Source organism: Dasypus novemcinctus, chromosome 14, assembly GCF_030445035.2.
Source record: "Dasypus novemcinctus isolate mDasNov1 chromosome 14, mDasNov1.1.hap2, whole genome shotgun sequence".
Lineage (NCBI taxonomy): Eukaryota > Metazoa > Chordata > Mammalia > Cingulata > Dasypodidae > Dasypus > Dasypus novemcinctus.
The window spans coordinates 57,367,264-57,395,126 of record NC_080686.1 but is presented as its reverse complement, the minus strand read 5'-3'; the positions used below and the strand labels follow the sequence as shown (position 1 = coordinate 57,395,126).

The window sequence follows — 27,863 nt, the reverse complement described above, 5'->3', positions numbered from 1 at the left end:
AACCAGGGGAGCAGATGTGGCTCAAGCAGTTGGACACCCACCTCCCACATGGGAGGTCCCGGGATCAGTTCCTGATACCTCCTAAAGTAAAAATAAACAGACAACAAACAGACAATGAGCAAAAACAATGAACAAACAGACGGGGGAGCCTTTGGGGGTGGGTGGGAGGAAGAGATGGATGAGCAAACAATCCCAACCACCAGATGACAAGAGATGTCTCAGTGGCTATTCTTTAGAAGGTTACCACATGCCCTTCCTCCTTTTGGGCCAGGACAGGGGACTATAGGACTCAGTGAGATAATCTAGTCCAAGGTTAGGCAAGTTTAATATCAATTAACTGAATAAATTATTTCACACAGGTGTAATTACTAACAAAAGACATGATATTACTAAGACTAAGGCATAGCATACCTAGAGGAGCAAACAGGTTTCTAAAGAAGGGAAACGTGTTCAAATGAAAAATGGGTAGAAGTGTAACCCTGATGGTTCCCACCAGTCATACCCATTTATATCCCTGTATTCATTCCAAAAAAAACGACTAGAGTTTGATTATAGCAACCAGAGCAAGAAAAGTTAACTAATCTCTAGACTAGTTTAGGATTATATGAACAGTCTGTTAATTAAATTTTATTTGCGTTTTCATTAGAGCTACAGAGTATTAGAGAAAAATATTAGTGAAGGCAAAGTCAAATACCTGAATTATCAGAAACTATGCTTTTAACTACAAACCAGCAAACATCTGTTCACTCTAATACTGTATCATAGAAATTAGACAAATTTCCATACATAGTACAAATCTAAAGAAGTATATTAACACCATTCTACTAATTCTTTTATTTAAATCAAACATGAATTACCTTTACATATGGATTACTCTGAAGCAAAAATGTAGGAACTTGCAGTGTAAGGTATTCATTTTCCGTCCAGTTTAACATAAAAGCAACACACTCCTCAGCTATAACCTGACGAAGAGGAATATCTAAAAAGCAAAGAAGAAAGTAGTTGGAACCACTACCACAACATTAAAATGAGAACAGGGCAAATATCTGCTCAAATTTCAAAAGAATTAAAAACAATAGCTATAGGGAAGCAGACTTGGCCCAATGGATAGGGCGTCTGCCTGCCACACGGGAGGTCCGCGGTTCAAAACCCAGGCCTCCCTGACCCGTGTGGAGCTGGCCCATGCGCAGTGCTGGTGTGCACCAGGAGTGCCCTGTCACGCAGGGGTGTCCCCCGCACGGGGGAGCCCCATGTGCAAGGAGTGAGCCCTGTCAGGAGAGCCGCCCAATGCAAAAGAAATTGCAGCCTGCCCAGGAAAGGTGCCACGCGCACAGAGAGCTGCACAACAAGATGACACAACAAAAGGAGACACAGATTCCCGGTGCCGCTGATAAGGAGAGAAGTGGTCACAGAAGGCGGCACAGCGAATGGACACAAAGAGCAGACAACTGGGGGGAAGGGGAGAGAAATAAATTAAAAAAAGAACAACAAAAAATAGCTATAGATGAAAAAATAGAAAACCACTATCATCATATACTAATAGACTGCCAAAGTACCTACTATTAATCAACAAAATTAAATATTAAGAACCCCTAGGTATCCAGTACTCTACGGGGGAGTATACAAGTCTAAGAGTTAGACCCCATCCTCTAGAAGTTTACAATTCAAACGAGCAGAAAATAATCACACAAATGAAACAAATACAAAGAGGTAGGATTTAATTTTTTAGCATAAAGCACAAAAACTATAAAATTAAATTGTAATAAATTGGAGCTAATATTTGCATTTATTTATAAAAATTTCCTTATTAAAATATTCATGTCATTCAAAAATATTTACTGTAGCAAAAACAATTTAAAATTTAAAAGAAAAAAATCGGAGTTGTTCTGAACATTATTTCCTTTTAAATTTATTACTATTAAATAAGTTTTTAATTTTTACAGTTCAAAATAAATATATAATGTTCAAGATTTAATGTACTTCAGGAACAGGAAAAAGAAACGATGATGAATCCTAAACAACAATGTTAAGACATAAAATGAAACAAGTTATTAAAATCCTTTTCTCATGAGTGTCTGCATTTTTCAGTCACTCGAAAAGGACCGTGCCTATGGCTATTTTATCTACACCTCACATTATTCCAAAAATTGATCTGAAGTGACAAAAAAGATGTATAGGAACACAGGAAAACAAAATAAAAGTACATTCTCTTCCCTTAATTTTCTTAAAGAGGAATGAAAACAGATGTAAAATTAGTACACCAAATGCACACGTCATTGAATGCTATCAATTTTTTTCAGCATTTGGCTCTGTGTCCTCCTTTCATTCACTGTGCACTCCCCATTAGTAATACTGGCTCACTATAGCAGTGATTCTTAAAGGAGAACCAGAATCCAGGGAAGGGGCTACAGATAAGCTGTACCGGTAAGATTTTTTAAAGCCCTCCAGGTGATTCTGATATGAACTCAACCCCACAATAATAACTACTCTAGGGAAGTAGATTTGGCTCAACGGATAGAGCGTCCGCCTACCATATGGGAGGTCCAAGGTTCAAACCTAGGGCCTCCTGATCCATGTGATGAGCTGGTCCACGTGCAGTGCTGATGCGCACAAGGAGTACGGTGCCACACAGGGGTGTCCCCCACGTAGGGGAGCCCCACGCACAAGGAGTGCGCCCTGTAAGGAGAGCCGCCCCGCATGAAAAAAGTGCAGCCTGCCCAGGAATGGCACCACACACACGGAGAGCTGACGCAGCAAGAGGACATAACAAAAAGAGACACAGATTCTGGGTGCTACTGACAAGAATACAAGTGGACACAGAAGAACACACAGTATATGAACAGAGAGCAGACAATGGAAGGGGGGAAGAGAAATAAATAAAAAATAAATCTTTTTTAAAAAAAGAATAACTACTTCAAGACTTCTAAGAGCATAAAGAGAAAGACAAAACCACAATTATGAGATTACTAATGTGCATAGGAAAAAGAAGCAAGTTGCTCAGGAGAAGTACACGTTTCTGATACTAATACCAGAGAGAATTTTTTTCTGTGAGTTCCTGTAGAGAAGAACCATGCAACTTGTGAGCACTTTAGTAAGCAATGACACAATAAAACAGTGATGTTTGGTACAGACTCCTCAAGAAAGGCTAACGTCATTTTGTGAAAATATAATTCAGTAAAAGAAAATATAAGGGGAAAGTACATGTGGTTCGGGCAACTGAGCTCTACCATGTGGGAGTCTGTCGTTCAGCTCCCAGTGCCCACTAAAGAAGACAGCAAGCTTGCACAACAGGCAGGTGCAGCAAGCTGACACAAGAAGAAAAACATTATGAGAGACACAAAAAAGCAGGGAACAAAGGTGGCTCAAGTGATTAGGCTCCTTCCTACCACATCAGAGGTCCCAGGTTCAGTTCCTGGTGCTTCCTAAGGACACAATACACAGCAAGTGCAAACAACAAAGGGGTGGGGAGAAATAAATCTTAAACACACATACACACACACTCACACACACACACATATATATATATCAGGAGTACAAAAGCATATGGTCAAGCAATATAGGTCTGAGGATCTTGCTTAATCCAGAGGAATATAAAAGATTCAATATCCTTTAAGAAATCCTCCATAAATAGTGCCTTTCAGTTGAACTTTTACCCAAGAGGCAATTATGTGGAGATTTAAGCCCATGTAATACATTTATTACCAATAAATATAGAGTTGCATGCTTTAAAGGGCAACTAGAGTAAGCCTAATTTTCTTGCTGAAATTGAATGTGTATCACAATAGAAAGCCAACTAAAAGGGGAAATGAAGAATTATAGCTAAGGGAATATCAAGGGTCTTTTGGGATCTTTTCTAATAAACAGAAAAATAGGCAAGGCATCACAATTATGTATTAGGAAGTATAACTTCTATAATTTTGGCTTATAAATTTAAAAAATCAAATGCATCCAAGTATGGCATAAAGTAATTATCGTAAAGCATTTACAGAACTGGCTAAACATTTTGCAATTTTCTGGTATACCTGCCAAAAGATGAAACAACTTGTTATATGGGATTAATAGCTACAAACATATTAGATTAGTGGAAAAGGAACTGCAGTTTCGGACTGTGAATTTTAAATCATTATAACTAGTCTCAAACACATCTTTTAATCAAAATAGGAATCATTACAATCAACACATTTTTACTGAGAAATAAGTTTGCTTATTCTTGTAGTGTAAAAATCTGTGCTTTGGGATTAAATGAACTCTTGGAAAGCACTTTCTTCATCCTGCTGGTTGTGGAAGCATTTTCCCTGCAAAACGTGGTGGAGATGCTTAAAGAAGTGGTAGTTGATTGGTGAGAGGTCAGGTGAATATGGCAGATGAGGCAAAACTTGGTAGCCCAATTCATTTAAATTTTGAAGCATTGATTGTGCGACATGTAGTCGGGTATTGCCATGGAGAAAAATAGGGCCCTTTCTGTTGACTAATGCTGGCTGTAGGCACTGCAGTTTTCAGTGAGTGCATCTCATCAATTTGCTGAGCATACTTCTCAGATATAATGGTTTCACCAGGATTCAGAAAGCCGTAATGGATCAGACCAGCGGCAGACCCACAAAACAGTGATCATGACCCTTTCTGGTTCAAGTTTGGCTTTGGCTTTGGAGCTTCTTATTCCAACCACTGAGCTCATCATTGACAGTTGTCATATAAAATCCACTTTTCATCGCACATCACAATCCAATCGAGAAATGGTTCATTGTCGTTGTGTAGAATAAGACATGACACTTCAACAATTTTTAAAATTTTCCGTCCGCTCACGAGACACCCACTTATCGAGCTTTTTCACCTTTCCAATTTTCTTCAAATGCTAAATGATGGTAGAATGGCTGATGTTGAGTTCTTCAGCAACTTCCCATGTAGTTTAAGAGGATCAGCTTTGATGACTGTTCTCAATTGGTACTTGTCAACTTCCAAAGGCCAGCTACTACGCTCATCTTCAAAGCTCTCCGCTCCTTTGCAAAACTTCTTGAACCACCACAGCACTGTACATTTGTTAGCAGTTCCTGGGCCAAATGTATGGTTAACAGTGCAAAACTGCAATTACTTTTGCATGAATTTAATATTAAAAGTTGGCAATCTCTCCCAAAAGACATGACAGGTTTTAGAATAATTAATCTGTAGCCCTTACGTCTACTGTAGCTGGAAGGTTAGATCTACTGTCAGTTAAAATCACTTTTGTTCCTGAAAATACAGCCAGGTCAACTCCATGTAAAAGAGTGCTTTTTCTGTTTTCTATAGAAGACATGCCATTAGCTCATTCAAAATTGACCTAATATCACTAGGGAGCAATTTTTTTTCCTTAAAAGGCGGGGAGGGGTGGCAGGTAGCAGATAACATGTTTTTACACTCCTCCCCCACCTCCACCCTGAATCCTGATCCATGGAGAAACCAAGCTTACCAACTCTGACTTGCACAGTACTTAAGTTGTTAGAGCATCAATAGCCAAGAGTCTATGCTGAACTTGTTAATGGAGTCTGTAACTGAGTCTTTTTTTTTAAAGGCTTTATTTTTATACTTTTTTTATTGTAACTGAGACTTAGCCAAAATCAAAGACAAAGACTGATATTGTGTGGAAAAAATCTTTCTCTTATTTCTATTTGAAACAATACATTCTTTCCTTCCATATTAAACACTGTTTATAATACAAGCTATATAGCACAAGTTGCAGAATATTCAGTAAGGTAGGGACTTTCACTAATTATATGCAGAGCTATGAGTCCTTGTAATGACGACAAAAAAGGAAAACTGTGATATGAACTCCAAACTGGTAAAAGGTCAAAAAGGTAGTACAAAATTAAGTAGTATTTAGGAATTTCCATCCATTTCAATGGGTAAGAGCTTAGGCTTAGAAATTGGACAGAATTGTAGTTCTCTCTCTTATTGCATGGCTTTGAACATATTCTTTAACCTTTCTGCATTTCAGTTTCTTGATTTACAAAATGAAGATAATCAGCTAATTTATAGAGCTGTTGTTAAGAACTAAAGAGTTACGGGGAAACGGACTTTGGCCCAGTGGTTAGGGCGTCCGTCTACCATATGGGAGGTCCGCGGGTCAAACCCCAGGCCTCCTTGACCCGTGTGGAGCTGGCCATGCGCAGCGCTGATGCGCACAAGGAATGCCGTGCCACGCAAGGGTGTGCCCCGCGTGGGGGAGCCCCACGCGCAAAGAGTGCGCCCCGTAAGGAGAGCCGCCCAGCGTGAAAAGAAAGAGCAGCCTGCCCAGGAATGGCGCCGCCCACACTTCCCGTGCTGCTGACGACAACAGAAGCGGACAAAGAAACAAGACACAGCAAACAGACACCAAGAACAGACAACCAGGGGAGGGGGGGAAATTAAATAAATAAATAAATCTTTAAAAAAAAAAAGAGTTACGTACCAAAAGCACTCAGAACAATGTCTGACATGTAGTTACCATTCAGTAAATGTTAGGGTTTTGTTTTGTATTTCTTGCTTTTAACTTTAGAAAAACCAACCTTCCACCTTTAAAAAAAGGTACTAGACATGTATACAGTAGTATGTGTATCAATATTTAATGCCAGCAAATCTCATAAAGATATTATGATACTGAAGGGTACTGATGCATTAAGGCTCAAAAATATTCTTTCCACAAAGTGCTTAGAAGTTGTAATTTATGATTGCACTCCCCTTATAGAAATCAGAATGTACTAAAAATTAATTCACAAGACCTCAGAGGGCCAGCAGTCTTTCCTGTTCTGTAAACTTCAATTTTGCTGTTTACAGTATAAAATGTGGTATGATTTATCTGCTCTAAAAACTCTAAAATAAATATGTAAAATTGAAATTCTCTGGTAGACATTTCACACAATATCAAAATTAGTTGCTGGAGAACTTATGCCCTGTGTGATTACTGTGAAAAGACTCTTTTAAAGACTGTACTTGATTTCCTCTGTGCTTTGGACTTTGTTCCATGCACATTTCCATTTGCTAATTTTGCTTTATATTCTTTCCATGTAATAAATGCTAGCCTTGAGTAGCAAACAAACAAAAAAAGGTAAAATTTAGAAATAAATTGCTTTTAAGAAAGGATTTTATATAATACAGATGACAATTTAAATGAGAAGTCCCTCTTTGCACTAAAATATGTGGTTAGAATTAGACACTCACGGTCTGTCCTAAAATGTGACTAGAGGTAATTCAGGACCCACTGGCAGTTTAAGGGCTTTTTGAGGCTGATATTGAGGGGAAAAAAACCATTAACCTACACAAAGGAATGTTGATTCTTTAACAATATCTTAAATCTGCAACAGTTTCCTACATTTTTCTCAATGTTCTCAAACTGCACAAATGAGTACGAAATAACTTTGTTGTTGTTGTTTTTTAAAGATTTATTTCTTTTTATTTATTTTTCTCCCCTTCGCCACCCCCCCACCCACAGTGTCTGCTCTCTGTGTTTATTTGCTCTGTGTTCTTCTGTGACTACTTCTATCCTTATCAGCGGCACTGGGAATCTGTGTTTCTTTTTGTTGCATCATCTTGTTGTGTCAGCTCTCCGTGTGTGCGGCGCCATTCTTGGGCAGGCTGCACTTTCTTTTGCACTGGGTGGCTCTCCTTACGGGACGCACTCCTTGCACGTGGGGCTCCCCTACGCGGGGGACACCCCTGTGTGGCAGGGCACATCAGCACTGCGCATGGGCCAGCTCCACATGGGTCAAAGAGGCCTGGGGTTTGAACCGTGGACTTCCCATGTGGTAGGCAGATGCCCTATCCATTGGGCCAAGCCCGCTTCCCAGATACTTCATAATAGTAAAAAAAATCAAGGAGGTGGGAAGTGGATGTGGCTCAGTCGGGCACCTGCCTAACCATTGGGAGGTCGTGGGTCCAGTGCCTCCTAAAGAAGACAGCAAGGTGATGCAAAAAATTTAAACAGCAATGTGTGATCTGTGGACCTTTTTTAAAAAAAAAAACCCTCATCCAGAAAAAAATAAATAAAATAAAACATGGAAAAAAAATAAAATCCATGGTTTAAAAAAAAAAAGATGACACAGCTAAATGACACGGCAAGGAGACACAACGAGGAAACACAATGAGACACACAACAAATAGGGAGTGGAGGTGGCTCAAGCGATGGGGTACCTCCTTCCCACATGGGAGATTCCCAGGTTTGGTTACACGTGCCTCCTAAAAAAAGATGAGCAGACAAAGAGAGCACACAACAAACAGACACAGCAAGACAAACAATGGGGGCAGGGGGGTGGGTAAATAAATATCTATAAAATCTTAAAAAAAAAAAAAAGTAGGTAAATGCTTCTTAAAAAATGTTTTCCCAGTTATTTAAGTAACAAATGTCTTAAATTTGGCTTTAGGAACAGTCTTACCAGGAAGCCTCATTTCTAAATATCCTCGAACCCTACTAATAAGGTCAGAAGGCGGTCTCTCTCCCGATTGTCCAGTTCCAGCTTCATGTGTATGAATATCCAAAAGGAGCATCTCATTCAGCATGACCTGACGAAGTTTTGGTGAGAACTCTGTTACCAACTCCAAACAAGCAGCAAATAGCTGCTTAGCATGGGCAAAGTCCTATAAAAAGGAATAACATAATACCCTGGGTCACGTCTCCTCTGGAATAAAAGAATATGTGTCTATAGGAATATAAAGCAAAGAAGAGAAGAATTCATTTAAATAGTTAACACTGGTTGTAAAACTGGGTGAGGCTAGATGCTTTTTCTTTATCATCTCTGTATTCTAGATTTATTTCAATGAATATTTAATTCTTTTATAATTAAAAGTAAACAATCAATTAAAATACACACAAAAATACTCAGAAGTTATAAATTATAAAATAGTAAAGACTTCTATGTAACAGGTGTAAAATCCTGACAAACTTCCCTCTCATACTTAAGATATTCGGAATTAGACCTTGGACCCTTTAGAATGTTTCACATTGTAAAATCTTTGCACACAACTCTATTAGCACATGTATATTTGGCTAACAAATCTACCTACTAACCAAGCCCTTTCCTACCCCTCATTCTAGTATTTTCAAAGAGTAGACTTCACTCATTACCTCTTTCCAGAAGCCTCATTCATCCATACAATGTGAATTCTTACATCACTCCAAAGAAACAACTCTCATTAACCAAATGCCTTATAATTGTCCAACCTACTGCACATTTCTGAGTTATCTTACCAGACTTAGTGCTGTAGCCAAGTGTTGTGGTACTCCTTTTTTATGACATTCTCTAATATCTTGGCTATTGTAGCGCCATATTTGTCTGGTCCTCATATTCATAATACCACTCTTTCTAGGAAACAATGTTGCATTCCCTGCATATTCTCTTTGGGTGATATATGATGACTCCTAAATCTGCCTCTCCAGCCTAGACCATCCCCCTAACTCCAGGCTCATGTTTCCAATAGCAGGCTAAAATTATAAGCTTTATAAAAATCAACTGACTCTGCATTCAAATATGTGTTCATACACATTCACTGCTGACATTGCCAGACCAGAAACCTGAGGATCTTTTTTTCTTTCTCTATTTATTTATTTATTTCTCCCCCTTCCCTCCATTGACTGCTCTGTGTCCATTTGCTATGTGTTCTTCTGTGTCTGTCTGTATTCTCATTAGGCGGCCCCAAGAATCAATCCTGGCACCTTCCAGAGTGGGAGAGAGGTGATCGTTCTCTTGCACCACCTCAGCTCCCGATCTGCTACGTCTCTTATTATCTCTCCTCTGTCTCTTTTGTTACATCATTTTGTTGCGCCAGCTCTGTGCATGGGCCAGCAATCCTATGCGGGGCAGCATTCTGCACAGGCCAGCACTCTGCGTGGGCCAGCTCACCACACGGACCAGCTTGCCTTCATCAGGAGATCCTGGGCATTGAACCCTAGACCTCCTATATGGTAGATGGGAGCCCAATTGCTTGAGCCACATCCGCCTCTCTTCTTTTGATTTTTGGTTTTATTTTTTCTAAAACTTTAAGACTGCCTTGTTTAAGTAATCAAAACAGGGACAGGGAGCCACTAATGGGGCCTGAGGAGATCTACCATGCCTGGGAAAGAAATGGGAGAGACCAGCCTATCTTCCCTCACTTTCCTGCAAATAGTGCTTCTTGGCAAACCCGTCCAGGGAGATGAATCCTTCCACTTCCACTAGCTCTTCTGAACCAGCCAGTTATGGAGTTACATTTGCCAACGAGAAACTACATTCTCTGCCATACCCTTTCTTTTCCCAGGGAGGTATCTGTCCTTTCTTTTCTCCACTGGCCACTCAGTTGCAGTTTTACCAAAGCTGTTTGCCTTGGGGTGGAGGGTAGGTGGTGGTCCCAGACACAGTAGTATCCATTCAGGGTTTTCCTTTGTCCTCTCTCTCCCCGTCCCCAGTCCCTGCTAGACAATGCAGGCAGCACTCACCTGGTCTGAAGGTCCCCAACGCAGCTCCCTTGGACAAATTCTACACATTTCCCCCTATTTTGCAAGAGAGCTGTGCCCAGTGTGTGCTACTCTGACACCACTTTGCTGTGGTTAGATTTTTAACTACTGTTTCAATACCTTAGTTTACAAATTGTTTAAACTTTTCTATTTCTTCTCAAATCAGCAATAAGTTATATATGTCTATGAATGTGTCAATTTCTTCAATATTTTCAAATATTCAGGGTGTGTGGACGACTTAACTTTTCCTAATCTTTTAAAGCTCATCGCAAATGTCACCTCCTCTATGAAGTCTTAGGCGTTTTCCCCAAAATTAATCATAGGATTAAAGTTAATATAATCATGGTCCAGGTTTCTGACTTGTTTTGGTGCAAATGTGTTGAATTGAGTCCCAGTTTATATCTAAGTGGTGACGGTACCACCTAATGACTGAACAGGGTAGCATTTTGCCAAATGTATATTGTTGTGTTAGTAGCAATGGGAATTTCTTATGCCTTTTTAGTCACTGGCATGTACATCAATAATATGAGGTCATTTTATACCAATCCTTAGTGCCCTATCTTTAGTCCCAGTGCTTAGCAGAGGCTTAAATACAAGCAGGTTCCAAATAATAATTGGTTGAATATATCAAGTAAGCATGGAGGATGGAAACAGAATTTAGAAGGACTGAGCCTTATCCAAGGTTAGAGAGATAAGTAGGTCTTTCCTGGGAAAGGGTACTTCTCTTTGTTTTTTGTTTTTTTCATTTCTCTCCCCTTGCCCTCCTCCCCTTGTCTGCTCTCTGTGTCCACTGGCTGTATGTTCTTCTGTGACCGCTTCTATCCTTATCAGTGGCACCAGGAATTTGTGTTTCTTTTTTGTTGCATCATCTTGTTGTGTCAGCTCTCCATGTGTGCAGTGCCATTCCTGGGCAGGCTGCACTTTCCTTCACGCTGGGCAGTTCTCCTTACGGGGCGCACTCCTTGCACATGGGGCTCCCCTGTGAGGGGGACACCCCTGCATGGCATGGCATTCCCTGCGCACATCAGCACTGCACATGGGCCAGCTGCACACAGGTCAAGGAGGCCGGGGTTTGAACCGCAGACCTCCCATGTGGTAGGCGGACACCCTATCCATTGGGCCAACTCCGCTTCCCTGAAAGGGTACTTCTTGAAGGGGCGATGAGCAACAAGGAGGTGCTTACTGCATTACTTCTCTCCCTTCCAGGTAGCAGAACAATTCCTGTATGTACACCTGTCTACTTACTGGACAAATCTGCAGGCTGTGCTGCATGATTATTTTGTTATTTAATGCTAGGGTTAATGCAAGGGTTAAAGCAGATGGGCACAGAGTCTAAGGAGCTATTCTGGTGAGTGTCAGACAAGTTTAGCACCCTTCCCTGAATGAGATCAGCTGGCTTATTTTGGAATACTTGATGGGCCCAGGTTTCACCTGGTTCTTGCCTGTTCTAGTTCTTATAGGTGGCTGTAAGCAATTCCTGAAGATGAAAGTCCAGGCAGCAGAGCCTAAAAGCAATAGTCTAAGGGATAAGGGCAACAGTGTCCTGACTAACTGCTCTAGGACAGTACTGCTCCTACTGCATGAGTTGCCATTGGGATCAGAAAGAGCCATGTTTTGGGTCTGGACTCCCACTGCTCCCACTGGGTGTATAGCCAATGACCTTGGTGACCATCTACCAGGAGCTATAAGCCTCTTTTGGTGACAGCTTGGCCACGTGCTTTTGCGCAGGCCAGCTTGAGCCCACCAGTCAGCCGACAGAACCATGAGAGCCACTAGGACAGGGGTGACAGTCCCACATTGACCACAGACACCTTTGAGAACAAAACACTGCTGCCCACAAACCAGGCAGGGAGCCATCTCTGCAGCAAAGTGCCAGCAGCCTTAAACATTATCTACAAGAGCTGCTTCACCGCAGGTGCACTTGTTTTATAAGCAGCAGGCTGGGCCATGCTGTGGCAGGCACCCCTTTCAAACTGCCATTCCTATACTGCAAGGACCAAGGCCAGCCTCCCATGATGTGCAAAAGTTGCCTTTGATGGGATGCACTAGCCACCCAGCTGGCGTGTTCCCACACAGCACTTGCTATACCTGCTGCTCTCTATTATAAACTTTTCAAGGCTCCCAAGGCCAGGCTGTCCAATGTAAGCCATTACCTACATGTGCCTACTAAGCCTGTTAAATAAATGTGACCAGTCTAAAAGAGAGGTGTTTTAAGTGTAAAAAACTTATTTTTAAATTAAAAAAAAAAATTTAAATGTAAACAATAATTTAAAGGATTTATACAGGAAAACTACAAAAGTTTGCTAAAAGAAATCAAAGATGACCTAAATAAATGGAAGGGCATTCTATGCTCAGGGATGGGAAGGCTAAATAAATTAACAGGTTAATTCTACCCAAAATAATTTACAGATTCAAAACAATCCCAATCAAAATTCTAACAGCCAACTTTGTAGAAATGGAAAAGCCAATCATTCAATTTATATGGAAGGGTAAGGGGCCCCAAAGAGCCAAAATCATCTTGAAAAAGAAGAACAAAGTTGGAGGGCTCTCATTTCCAGACTTTAAAAATTATTACAAAGCTATAGTGGTCAAAACAACACTGTACTGGCACAAGAATACATACATAGAACAATGGAATCGAATGGAATTTAAAGTTTAGAACTAGACCTTCACACAGCTACAGCACACTGATTTCTGACAATTGCCAGGTCTACTCAACTGGGAAAAGAATAGTCTCTTCAACAAATGCTGCCAGGAGAACTGGATAGCCAAATGAAAATAATGAAGGATGGCCCTATCTCACAACATACTCAAAAATGAACTGAAAATGGATCAAAAACCTAAATGTAAGAATCAGGACTACAAAAGAAAATGTAGGGGGAGACAACCAGCAAGATGGCGGTGGAGTAAGGAGCTCCTAGAGTCAGCTCCTGCTACAGGGCAATTAGCAAACACCCAGAGCTCTCTGGAGCTAGCTGAAGCACCTGTTTTGGGGCTCCAGGAGGCCAGAAGAGCATCCTGCAACATCCTTTAAGGAGTGGAAGGAGGGGACTGCCCATCTGCAGAGAGGACTTATAAGTAGAGCACTCCACGCTGCGGAGGCTGGTGCCCATCCTCCACTGGAGGTACAAGCCGCCTCAGGAGCTGTTCCGCAGCTGGAATTGAAAGCTCCACTTCCCCAAAACAGGGGAGGAAGAGACGATTGGGCACCAATTTCAGCTACTGATGAGTAAATTCAGCTAAAGTATTATCCTGAGAACAGCTAAAGATTGAGCCTGTCCAAGTCAGAAAGAGACTAGGAGCTGCCACCTTAACGCCACGCCTGGCACAAGGGGAAGTGAGGTGGACTGAAAATCCCAGTGCTGGAAACGGCTTCTTTCCATCCAGATCAGACTGCAGCTCTAGCCTAGGCCCCAGTGCCACCTCCAGCAGGGAGGCAGCTGCAGGGACCTGAGCCAGCCTCTCTGGGAAATTACCGGCCAAGCTGCGGAGGCCAGTGATCATCCTACTCTGGTGGCATGAGCTGCCCCAGAACTGTTCTGTGGCTGGAATTGGAAGCTCCATTTACCGGGAACAGGGGAGGAGGAGACGGCTGCTGATTTTGGCTACTGATTGGTTGACTCGGCTGGCTAAGAGATAACCCTGGGAACAGCTGGGGTGTGAACCAGCCAAAGTCAGAAAGAGGCCAGTAGCCGCCATTCTGACTCTGCCCCCAGCCTGAGGGGAACCGGGCTGACTGAAACTCTCAGGGTTGGCAGGAACCAGTTTCTTTCACGCAGATCAGCCTGCAGCCCTAGCCTAGGCTTCAGCCTGGCCTCTAGCAGGGAGGTAGCTGAGGAGCCTTGCACCAGCCTATACAGGTAATTCTGGCTGGCACAGACTGAAAATCAGATGTCTACCAGGGTAACAGCAGTCATCTTGGACCCACACTGCATAGACTGTTGCCCACACCTGCAGCTCCATCCCCACCGCAGGCAGGGGAAAAAGGGAAGTGAAGCTTCACCAGTCTCTCTGAGCAACTACAATCTAGGCTTGCACTTGGATTATTCCACAAAGCTGTGACTCTGTCCCTACCCCTGGCAAAGGAGAAAGTTGGAAGAAGCTTCACTGGTTCCTGGCACAATGAGGGCAGGCTGAACCTCCATAGCTTACAGCACCAACTACATGCTACTGCATAACCAGCAAGGGAGAAAGGGCAGAAAAACTGCACCCAGAATAAATACTCTAGGAAGCCAGATGCGAAGACACCAACCAAAAATTACAATCCACATGAAGAAACAGGAAGCTATGGCCCAGTTAAAGGAACAAGATAAGCCTCCAGATGACATAAGGGAGTTGAGACAACAAATCATAGATGTTCAAACAAATCTCCTTAATAAATTCAATGAGATGACCAAAGAGATTAAGGATATTAAGAAGACATTGGATGAGCACAAAGAAGAATTTGAATGCATACATAGAAAAATAGCAGATCTTATGGGAATGAAAGGTGCAATCAATGAAATTTAAAAAACATCGGAATCAAATAATAGATTTGAGGAGGCAGAAGAAAGGATTGGTGAGCTTGAAGAAATGGTCTCTGAAAGTGAATATACAAAAGAATAGATGAAGAATAAAAAAATTGAACAAGGTCCCAGGGAACTAAATGACAGCAAAAGGCATGCAAACATACATGTCATGGGTGTCCCAGAAGGAGAAGAGAAGGGAAAAGGGACAGAAGGAATATTTGAAGAAATAATGGTAGAAAATTTGCCAGCCCTATTGAAGGACATATATATTACTATCCAAGAAGAACGACGTACTCCCATCTGAAAAATTCCAAATAGACCAACTCCAAGACACTCATCAGAATGTCAAATGCCAAAGACAGAGAATTCTGAAAGCAGCAAAAAAAAGTAATGCATACCATTTCAGGGATCTCCAATAAGATTAAGGGCTGATATTTCACCAGAAACCATGTAAGCAAGAAGACAGAGGTCTGATATATTTAAGATTCTACAAGAGAAAAACTTACAGCCAAGAATCTTATATCCAGCAAGACTGTCTTTCAAAAATGAGGGTGTCTTTCAAAAATGAGGGTGAGATTAGAATTCACAGATAAACAGAAACTGAGAGAATTTCTAAGCAAGAGACAAGATTTTCATGAAATACTAAAGGGTGTGCTAGCGTCTGAAGAGAAAAGACAGGAGAGAGAGGCCTGGAAGAGAGACTAGAAATGAAGACTATATCAGTAAAAATAACAAAGTGTAAAACAAGTGAAAATAAAATATGACAGATAAAACTCAAATAGTCACGAATAAACTTAACCAATGATGTAAAGCACTTGTATTCAGAAAACTGCAACTTAATGTTAAAATAAATTTAAAAAGCCCTAAATAACTGGAAGAACATATTGTGCTCATGGATTAGAAGACTAAATATCATTAAAATGTCAGTTCTACTCAAGTTGATATACAGAGTTAATGCAATTTTGATAAAAATTCCACCAGCATTAAAGAAAAAACTGAAAACACGATCATTAAATTTATTTGGAAGGATAAGGAGTCCTGAATAGCCAGAAATATCATAAAAAGGAAAAGTGAATCCTTATCTCCAGACTTTAAATCCTAATACTTACCTACAGTGGTAAAAACAGCATGGTACTGGCCTCAAGACAGACACAACAGACCACTGGAACCGAATTTATGGTTCAGAAACAGACCCTCACAGGTATGGTCAAATGATTTTTGACTAGCCTGTCAAACTCACACAGTTCTGACAGAACAATCCATTCAACAAATGGTGCTGAAAGAATTGGACATCCATAGCTGAAAGAAGGAAAGAGGACCCCTATCTCACATCTTATCCAAAAATGAACTCAAAATGGATAAAAAAACTAAAAATAAAAGAACCATAAAACTTCTAGAAGAAATTATTGGAAAATATCTTCAAGACCTGGTGGTAGGTGGTGGATTCTTAAAGGAGATAAGAGGACTGAGTGGACTACTGATGTTTAATTATGTAGAAGTTTTAATTAGCTTTACTGTAAAAATGTGGAAATGTATAGAGTAGATGGTAACACAGTGAGTAACAGCTAGTTTATAAATGGGGATGTGACTGAAAATGGTAGTCTAGTTATATAAATGCCAGTTGACAGAATGCTAGAGAATAATCTAGGAACTGGATAGCACAGTAAACGGAGAGGTGGGTGAGAATTGTGGTTGATTGTACAGATGCAAGAGTGTCCTTTGTGAGCTAGAACAAATGTATTTCACTACTGCAGGGTGTTGGGAATGTGGAGAAGCATGGGAAAAATACAGGTGGAGTGACCTATGGACTATGATTAGTAGCAATAATATAATATTCTTGCATCTATGCGAAAGATGTAGTGTGTTGATACTGAGGCAGTATGGAAAACATGAGCCAAATGTACACTATGGACATGGTAACAATCAGATGATATTATCTGTAGCAAATGACACACCACAATGTGGTTGATGGAGGGGTGTTGTTTGGGAGTTCTGCACATGTGCATGGTTGTTATTTTACAACTTATGTCATTAAAAAAAAATAATAGGTGGGAAAAAACACACCAAATTTAAGATAAGGACTATGATTTGAAGTAAGATTTTGACAATATTCTTTCATAATTTGTAACCAATGTTTCATGACAATGCAAGTTGTGTGTGGAAGGCTGATATATGGGACCCCTGTATGATGTTATGCATGTTTGCTTTGCAGGCTCACAACTTTTATTATATACTTAATTGTTTATGTATGTTCATATATAAATGATATAAAGTTAAAAATAGTAAGATTGGTTGGGGGGAAAATACTTTGTTTAGTAGTAATATTTTGACAATGCTCTTTAATCATTAGTTAAAAAGGTTTAAAAACAATGCAAGTTATTGGTGGTAGGGTGAGGTGTTATATATGTTTGTTTGATGTTATATATGTTTGTTTTGTAAGTTCACAACTATTATACACTTGTTTATTTATGTTCATGTATGAGTGATATATTTCAATAAAGTATTAAAAAAAAGAAAACATAGGGAAGCATCTTGAGGATTTTGTGTTAGGCAATGATTTCTTAGACCTTATACCCAAAGCACAAGCAAGAAAAGAAAAAATAGATAAATGGGGCCTCATCAAAATTAAACACTTTTGTGTATCAAAGGACTTCATCATGAAAGTGAAAAGACAACCTACTCAATGGAAGAAAACAGTTGGAAACCAGATATCCAGTAAGTGTTTAATATCCAGAATATATAAAGTAATCCTACAACTCAACAATAAAAAGACAAACAACTGAGAACGGTTGTGACTCAAGAAGTTAAGTTTCTGCTTCCCACATGGGAGGTCCTGGTTCAATCCCCAGCCCTGGTACCTCACACATACACACACAAAAGACAACCCAAATTTTAAAATGGGCAAAAGACTTAAATAGACATTTTTCCAAAGAGGATATACAAATGACTAAATAGCACAGGAAAGATGTTCAACATTAGTTATTAGGAAAATGCAGATCAAAACTATAAAATACCATTTTATACCCACTAGAATGGCTATTATTAAAAAACCCAGAAAATTACAAGTGTTAGGAGAAATAGGAACACTCATTCACTGCTGACGGGAATATAGAAGGGAGCAGCCACTGTGGAAGACAATTTGATGGTTCCTTAGCAAACTAAGTATAGACTTACCATATGACTGTGCAATCCTACTACTAGGTATATATACAAAAGAGTTGAAAGCAGAGACTGGAACAGATATTTGCACTATTCATAGCAGCATTGTTCACAACTGACAAAAGATGGAAGAAACCCAAGTGTCCATCAACCAATGAATGGATAGACAATGTGGATACAAACACAATGCTATATTATTCAGCATTAAAAAGGAAAGCAGTTCTGATTCATGCGAAAACATGGATGAACCTTGAAGACATCATGTTGAGTTAAATAAGCCAGACACAAAAGGGCAAATATTGCATAATCTCACTGATAGGAATTAATCAGAATAAGCAAACTCATAAAGTCAAAACCTAGAATGTAGGGTTACCAGGGACTAGATTGAGGGTAGGTAATGGGGAGTTGATGGTTAAACTGTACAGAATTTCTATTTGGATTCATTGAAAAGTTTTGGAAATGGATGGTGGTGATGGTGGCACAACACTGTGAGCACTAAATTATATATGAATGTGGTTAAGGGGAAATTTGGGGCCATATACTACTAGAATAAAAATTAAAAGTAAAACATAAGATTATATAACACAGTGAACCCTACTATAAACAGACAATAGTTAATAGCACAGCTATAAAAAGGTTCTTTAATGAATTATAACAATGTACCATACTAATGCAAGGTGCTAATAATAGGGTGGTATATGGGAACTCTATATTTTATATATTTTATGCATGATATTTCTGTAAACCCACAATTTCCCTAACCAAAAAAAAAATTATTAATAAAAAAATTTAAAAAAGAACGGTAATTCCCAAAACGCTACCTGGATGTCAATGTGAGTCTCTGATAATGTATTCACTGGTCAATGGGCAAGAGTGAAGTGAGTGTAAGTGTGGATGAGTATTGAAAGGAAAAAAACGGACTGGATTTTGAAGATAGCACACACATAAAAAAATGAATACAAAATATCCAAATAATTTTTATATTGATTACATGATAAAAAATATATATTTTTAAAATTAATTCTACCTTTTAAAAATATTTTTTTAAATGTGACTACCAGAAAATTATAAATTATCTACATGATTCACATATTTCCATTAGATAGTACTGACCTAGAGCAGTTCTCAAACTTTAGCATGTATCAGAATTGCTGGGCCCATCCCCAGTTTCTGGTTCACTAGGTCTAGGGTGGTGTCCAACAATTTGCATTTGTAATACGTTCTCAAACTTTGCTGATGCTGTTGGCCTGGGGACAGTACTTTGTGAACCCTGGCGTAGAGAAATGTCTTCAAAAGCTTCTTTGCTTCCTTCCCTCTTCAGTTTTATAATGCATTTTCTTTCCCATACAAATATTTAAGCTGAGAAATATATTTTTTTCCTCTTAAGTTTAAGTATATTCAAGGGATATGATTTCTGGTGTACTTTAAACATTAACTTTGTAAAAATGGATTATAATTTGTGTGGAAGTTTGATATTTTTTATGAATTCCAAAAATTGATATTGGATTATTTGTGAACTGGTCAGCTTCTCTGGGCATGTTAAATTATATTGGACTCAGAGGTTTTACTTTTACTTGACTAAATAATAATTAAGACTTTGGGTGACGGACTTGGCCCAGTGGTTAGGGCGTCTGTCTACCACATGGGAGGTCCGCGGTTCAAACCCCGGGCCTCCTTGACCCGTGTGCAGCTGGCCCATGCGCAGTGCTGATGCACGCAAGGAGTGCCCTGCCACACAGGGGTGTCCCCGCGTAGGGGAGCCCCACGCGCAAGGAGTGCACCCCGTAAGGAGAGCCACCCAGCGAAGGAAAGTGCAGCCTGCCCAGGAATGGCGCCGCCCACACTTCCCGTGCCGCTGACGACAACAGAAGCGGACAAAGAAACAAGATTCAGCAAACAGACTCCGAGAACAGACAACCGGGGGGGGGGGGGGGGGGGGGGGGCGGCGGGAATTAAATAAATAAATAAATCTTTAAAAAAAAAAAAGACTTTGATTGGGCCACATCAGTAGAATGTTGAGTTCTTGCCCCCTTGGTCAGTGGGGACTCACAGAAAAGCCCCACCACAGAGAAGGGAGGTTGGAGTTTTGAGCTGGAGTCTGGGGAAGGGAACACACAGGAGAACAACAGAGAGGAACAGAGATGGCACCATAGACACAGCAGAGGCCCTGGAAAGCGAGAGAGCCTGATAGTCTACAGCTGACCTTGTGGAAAGAAAAGAACAGCTGAGCCCAGAGAGGAACAAGCCCAGAGAGAGAGAGACAAGACTTATCCCAGCCTACAGTTGATAATGGAATAAGCTGGGACCACGGACCCTTAAGAGGAAGAGGAAGGCTGGACCCTTGTAGATGTTGGCAGTCATCTTGCTCCAACACGTGGCAACAGACTTTGGTAAAAAACTTACACTTCATGGCCTAGTAACTATAAGCTTCTACTCCAAATAAATACCCTTTATAAAAGCCAACAGGTTTTTGGAATTTTGCATTAGCATCCCTTTTGATTAGTATACTTTGTTTCTATTTTTTTAAAACATACGTGCATTTAGGGATAAACCTAACAAAATATATATACAAGATTTGTATGCTTAAAATTACAAAACATTGATATTATAAACATAAATGAAATATATCTGTTCATGGATTTAAAAACTCAATATTCTTAAGATATCAATTCTCCCCAAGTTGATTTACAAATTCTTTGCAATCTGAATCAAAATCCCAGTGGGATTTTTGGTAGTTCTTGATTCTGAAATTTATATGAAAAAACAAAGGCATTTGTATAGCCAAAATGATTTTGAAGGAGAAAACTGGAGGACTTTCACCTAGTTTCAAAACTTATTATAAAACCAAAGTAATAATATCAAGACAATATGCACCACCCCAGTCCCCTCACGCCCCCTTTTTAAGAAGCAGGTCAAGGACAATTGTAGAATAGAAAACCCACATGACATGTGACCTGTAGGACTGTTTTCAAGCAGATCAATTATAGGAAAGAGTACAAAGAGAAGTTTAGGAGCTGGGAACTGTAACCCCTAAAACTACCACGTCTACATTTTGGACTTCTGAGTAACTCAGCTACAAGACTGATGATCTAGAAAGGACAAATTCCTCACAAAGCTCAGTGGTCTTTACAGTCTGGGACTTGCCTCCGCATTTAGCCTCAAATACCATTTTATTTCTTTGAACTTTTCCTCATCCTATACTCCTTGGTCTTTCATGTCTTTCACCTTCTTCTTTACCTACCTAACTCTTATTTAAGCCTAAGTTTTAGCTCAGGAGTTCCAGCTTCTCAAGGCCATCTTTAACCTTTCTACAGAACTTTACGGTATTGTTAATTGTGCAATTACATTATTTTGTACAGCTGACTCATGTCTCAACTTTCCGAAAAGACTGCAAACTCCTTATGTAATATACACTACAGAAAATTAATTTTAAGGTGTTTTGTTTTGCTTTTTAACCTTAGTACCTAATCCTTACAAACTGAATCCTAAAGGATACAAGTATCTTTCTATTGTCTCCACGTTTTTAAAAAGGCATAAAGGGTAGCGGATGTGACTCAAGCAACTAAACTCCTGCCTACACTATGGGAGGTCCCGGGCTCAGTTCCCAGTACCTCCTAAAGAAGACGAGCAAGACAGCAAGCAAGACAGCAAGCTGGCGTGGCAAGCTGATGCAACAAAATGACGCAACAAGAGATGCAAGGAGGAAAACATAACGAGTGGCACAACAAAGCAGGGAGCAGAGGTGGCTCAAGCAATTAGGTATCTCCCTCCCACCTGGGAGGTCCCAAGTTTAGTTCCCAGTCCCTCTTAAAAAGGAAGACAAGCACACGATGAACACAGCAAGTGCAAACAACAGGGGGTGGGGTGAAATAAATCTTTAAAAAATTAAAAATTAAAAAAAAAATAAAAAGACAGAAAGCAGTATCCATAGATTCAAGACTATGGTATAGTTACAAGGGTAAAGGAAAGAGAACAAACCAAAAAAACCTTTAGAAATATCCTATTAGGCCTATGACTGTGGCTGTGACTTTAATATCAGGAAAAAATAACAGGTTCTGATTCCTGACTTCATGCTAAAAACTACTGAAACATATTCTTAACCAGCAGTTGATGTCCATTTTCACTCACCTTAACAGTACTGCAATGCAAACCTTTTGCCATGAGAATGTAAACCAAATCTCTTGTTAAACTGTCTTTAATTCCCAGGATAACACCACTATAAACAGTAGGTACTTCCCACTAGAAGAAATAAAAATACATAAATACACATAAACCTACAGTGAGAGAGCCAAATCTATGAGAAGCTTTCAATAATCTTCAATTACATTAAAACAAAAAAGCCAATCATACAGAGTTCAATTTTAAGAAAGGACAATGACAGCCATAACAATATGCTAATCAAAATAAACACATTTACTATAATGAAGTAGTAATAATTAATTAAATAGAATGGAACTTTCTCAAGAAGGAAGGAAAAAAACATTAATTTTGTCTTTTAAAATCCAGAGGGTAGAAGTGGAATGGGGTTAGGATACAGGGCATGCAAATTATATTAGATTATTGCTCTAGTACCATACTGTAACATCAATATGTCAAAGAATGCATCTGGCTTTCAAAATAAGTTCTAAAATAAGCTTTCTTCCCCATTTTTAGTCATGCCTACCTACTTGTTGATTTTTTTCTGGAAACTTCCCTTTATTTATCATGGACCAGAAGAAGTGGTAAAACTATTCTTTGTTTTAAATAATTGAATACGATTCATTGATTCCTATTTCTTCTACTTTCATCAATAGCTTGGCTATACAAGCAATCAAGATGGTGGAATGAGAAGCTTCAGGGCTCTGTTCCCTCAAAGATTAAGAAATGGCAGAAACATCTTTCTCATAGCTCCAGAAAATAGGTAAGGTCTGTAGTAACAGGGCCACTTGATAAGTGACAGGATCTCTGGAGTCCTGGCTAGCCCCTCCCCAAGCTACAACAGCTAGGCACAGAGTCAGCCATTGCTCCTGGGCAGATCCCTGGTCCTGGTTTCTGAAGAAGAATAACCCTCATGCACCTAGTGGAAGCACACATGTCTTGCACAATCAGTCTGGTGGTGGCCTTAGAGATTCACCTTCCCAGAACCTGATCTACATGTAGAAGGCAGCATCCCAAGCTCTCCTACAGAATGCTGTGGAAGAGCAGTCAAGTCATGCTGCCTGGGGCAAGGGATTGCTGGTTGTAAGACATAGTGAAGTAACTCGGGACCATGAGGAAACTATTAGGGAAGATGGGACATTCTTATCCACCTAAATGGGTTTAGGGCCAAACGTGAATTCTCAAGATAAGACATGTGCAGAAAGTAGCAGCAAAGCCCCTACACTTTAGCCTAGAATCATATTCTAAATTCTATATGGATGAGCTCTAAAGGAGAAACTTTGCACAAATCAATCTGCAAAGACTGGGGAAGGTGTTTTCCTTTCTTCCTTCTTTTTACTTTTATTTTTGTTAGCTCCTGGCATTCAAAGAAAGCTCTTTTATAACATTAGCTGGATACAAGCTTAAGGAACAGATCCCTTAGAATCCAATTTCCAGTGATAACACCTTAAAATATAAAAATGTCCAAGTTTCAACAAAAACTTACAAAGCATGGTAAGAAACAGGAAGTAATAGTGTAGGCAAAGGAGATGATTAAAGCATTAGAAACCATGAATGAGGATCAGACCTTGGATATTCCAAAGACTTTTAAAAAATGGTCCTATATATGCTCAAAGATAAAGGAAAACAGGATCAAAAAACTAAAGAAAGTCAGGAAAGTGACAAATGGAAAACAAAGAGAATAACAATAGAGAGATGGAAATTATTAACAGGAACCAAACAGAGCTGAAGAATACAGTAACTGAATTTTAAAACTCCCTTGACTAAACCAAACTCAGCATATAAGCTCACTGCATTCCTCCCAGCATGAGAGACATAAGTGCCAGGGATGGGCCTCCCTGGCATGGAGGGATTATTACCAAGCACCATCTAGTGATGTATTTGGAAAATGACCTTGACCAAAAGGGGGAAATATTAAACACAAATGGGTTTTTACACCTAACACATTTCAAAGTGAGTTGGGAGGTCATTCCAAAGGTTAGGTTAATGCATATCTCAGGAAAATCTCAGACTGCCACAGAAAAAAAGTGCCTCATGCAGGGGGACTCCTGAGGGCTCCAGAGACATTTGGATACTACAGGCAGTACAGACAAGCTCAGGAAATTGGTACCCTGCCAGTGGACCATACCTTGGAATATATGATAACCTATTTCCCCAATGTAACAATGTTAGACTCAGTTATAATTTTCCTACACTTGGTTCTTCTGCCCCTTTTATTTGAATTCATAATTAACACTATCCCCATTAAATATGTGCCCAGAGACTTAAATCTTCTGGCTTTTCAAAAGCTGGTTGAGCCCTCAATCTCAGCAAAGTTGCAGCCAACACTACTGTCCCGTTCATCAGACTCACCCAAGACAACCAACAAAAGGATGATGATGGACAATGACTATCCAAAAAAACAGAGAGTATCTACAACTGCAAGAAGACAGTTCAACTCAACTCCCTTAAAGGCTTATTTTATTTATCCTATTTAGGACTTGTTTTGTTTTTGAATCTGTGGGTTAGTTACTTCTGTGGTTAACTCAATCTTGTGTTTTTCTTCCATTTTGGAGCATTAACATTCATTCTTTTAAAACAAACAAACAAACAAACAAACATACAAACAAACAGACTCCCTAGAGGGTTCAACAGCAGACTGGAGCTAGCAGGACAATCACTGAACATGAAGATAAGACAACTGAAATCATCCAGTGTGAAGAGCAGGAAGAATGAAGAAAAGTGTACTAGTTAATACTATAATTATAAAAACATGCTTTCATCAATTGTAACAAATGTACCACACCAATGCAAGGGTTAATAATAGGGTGGGTGGTATATAGGAATCCTGTATTTTATGCATGATTCTTCTGTTAAACCCAAAATCGCTCTCATTTAAAAAAACAATGGGCTAACAGAGGAATCAAGAGTCATCATCAAACACACCAATAATCAAATTGTGGGAGCCCCAGAAGAAAAAAGAAGGGAGAAAATATTAAAAGAAATAATGGCTGAAATTTCCCAAATTTAACAAAAGACATGAAAATACACATCAAAGATGCTCCCCAACCCCACAGAGGATAAACCCAAATATACCCCCATTGTGCCACATTATAATCAAATTACTAAATGCTGAAAGCAGCAAGAGAGAAGCAAGGTATATTCAAAGGAACCTCAACAAAATTAAGTATCAATTTTTCATCAGAATCCATGAAGGCAAGAAGGCAGTGGGAAGACATATTTAAAGTAATGAAAGCAAAAACCTGCCAACCGAGAATTCCATATCTGGTAAAACTTTTTTTCAAAATAGAAGCAGGGACGAAGACATTCCCAAATAAAAAAAAAGCTGAGGGACTTTGTCACCACCTTACCAGCCAGCCTTACACAAAATGCTAAAGAGAGTTCTGCAGGTTGAAAGAAAAGAACACTAGACAACTGATTACACATGAAGAAGTAAAGATTTCCTGTAAAGATAGTGATATAGGTAAATGACAAATACCAATATTACTGTAAAATAAATCAGTGGTTTTGGAATGATAATGTATAAACATAACTTGTGATAAGAACTACATAAAGGTAGAGGGACAGAGGGATACACAAACACAATGTGTATATAATATCGAAGTTAAGGGGGTATCAAGGTAGAGACTGTTATAGACTTAGGATGTTAAATATCAGCCCCATGGTAACGACAAAGAAAATATCAAAGAATATGCAAATTTATAGATACCCAAAGTATCAGGTTACCAAGGGTGGGGGAAAGGGGCAATGAGGAATTACAACAAAATTAGGGAAGCAGACTTGGCCCAATGGATAGGGCATCTGCCTACCACGTGGGAGGTCCGTGGTTCAGACCACGGGCCTCCTTGACCCGTTGGAGCTGGCCCACCCACAGTGCTGATGCGTGCAAGGAGTGCCCTGCCATGCAGGGGTGTCCCCCGCGTAGGAAAGCCCCACGTGCAAGGAGTGTGCCCCGTAAGGAAAGCCACCCAGCGCGAAAGAAAGTGCAGCCTGCCCAGGAATGGTGCCGCACACACGGAGAGCTGACACAATAAGATGACAGAACAGGGGGAAACACAGATTCCAGGTGCTGCTAGTAAGGATAGAAGTGGTCACAGAAGAACACAACGAATGGACACACAGAGCAGGCAACTGGGGGGAGAGAAATAAATAAATAAATAAATCTTTAAAAATAAAAGGCAAAATTAGAGTTTCTATTTGGGGTGAAGAGAAACGGTAATCAATGTCATGAATGATGGTGAGGGGACTACAACAACGTGAATGTGATTAGTCCAACTGAATGGTATGCTTGGGAGGAATTGGCATGGGAAGATTTTTGTAGTATTTATATATTTCCACAATTTAAAAAAAAGAGAGAAACCAAGAGATATTGACAATTAAATGCAAGACATGATACTGAAAGGAATCTAAGAATGGAGGAAGAAAGGCTCAGAAGGAAATTATCAGGACTAGAATATAAGCCTCATAATCATGTTAAATTTCTTGAACTTGCTAACTGCACTAAGGTGATTTATACAAGTGAATATCCTTGTTCTGAGGAAATGTACATGGAAGTGTTATGTGTTCAAGAAATACGATGTGAGCCAACTGCTCTCAAATGTTCAGAAGATAGATGGATGGATGGACAGACAGACAGAGCAAAGGTGGCAAAACTTTAGAATTAGAGGATATAAGTATCTGGGGGGGTGGGAATAATGGGAGTTGTCTGTATGGTGTTTGTACTATTTTTGAAATGGAACTATCCTGTAAGTTTGAAATTATTTCAAAATAAAAGATTTGAAAAAAATTCCATAAGGTTAAAATTACTTTAATAATCTTAATAATTAACATTTATTCTGGGCTAGTCCCTGTTCTAATTTTACTCATATTAACTCATATGATCCTCACAACAATGCTGTGACCTGCATACTATTACACCCATTTTACAGATAAGAAAATTGCAGCGCAGAGAAGTAACGTGCCCAAAATTATACCCCTAACAAGTAAGGAGCTGGGACTGAAATTTAGGCATTTAGTCCCACAACTCCCTCTTGTAACTATTATGCTATATTTCCTGATCTATAAAGATAAGTGCTAATAATAACATCAATATTAAAAAGCCTAACTAATGTTCAAAACAATTTTTCATTTCACTGAATGTGTTTAAATCCTATAAAATATGTATGAATTTCTGGCTACTGCATCATATCTTCAGCAAAGGGAAAAGAGGCAAGTAGTTAGCAGCACTGCCATATTACTTTAATTTTTTCTGTATCTGTAGGTTAGTTCTCATGTATCTTTACCTACATTCCTCTCAAGTGATTTTTGTTGTTTTAATTTTTATTCAGATACCACAAAATTGTCCATTTTATCCACTTTCTTGCATATAATTTAGCAATATTATGAAATGATATTTTAAAAGCTGTTTCATATGCATGTTCTCTGCTGGAAAATTTGAAATAGATAACCTCAGAAAAAGGTAAATAAGTTAGCTAGGAACTTTAAAAGAACATCTAAAGCCCAAAATGTTCTATAAATAACTTTTAATGAAGTGGTTCCAAGCTATAGGTTTTATATTCAAGAGGGCATTAAAAACAAAAATGACAAAATAACCCACAAAAAACTCTATACAGAACCCAGCAAAT

The 27,863-nt window shown here is 39.5% G+C and overlaps 1 protein-coding gene across 1 annotated transcript in view; it reads right to left on the bottom strand.

The window, feature by feature from the left end:
- INTS8 (integrator complex subunit 8) overlaps positions 1–27,863 on the bottom strand; it is a 79,913-nt gene that overhangs the window by 25,982 nt on the left and 26,068 nt on the right. Inside the window, exons 14-16 of the mRNA XM_004474699.4 lie at positions 22,231–22,341; positions 8,382–8,583; positions 858–979 (exon numbers count right to left, since the gene is read on the bottom strand). Coding sequence (XP_004474756.2) covers positions 858–979; positions 8,382–8,583; positions 22,231–22,341 — 435 coding nt within the window. The remainder of the gene's footprint in view (positions 1–857; positions 980–8,381; positions 8,584–22,230; positions 22,342–27,863) is intronic.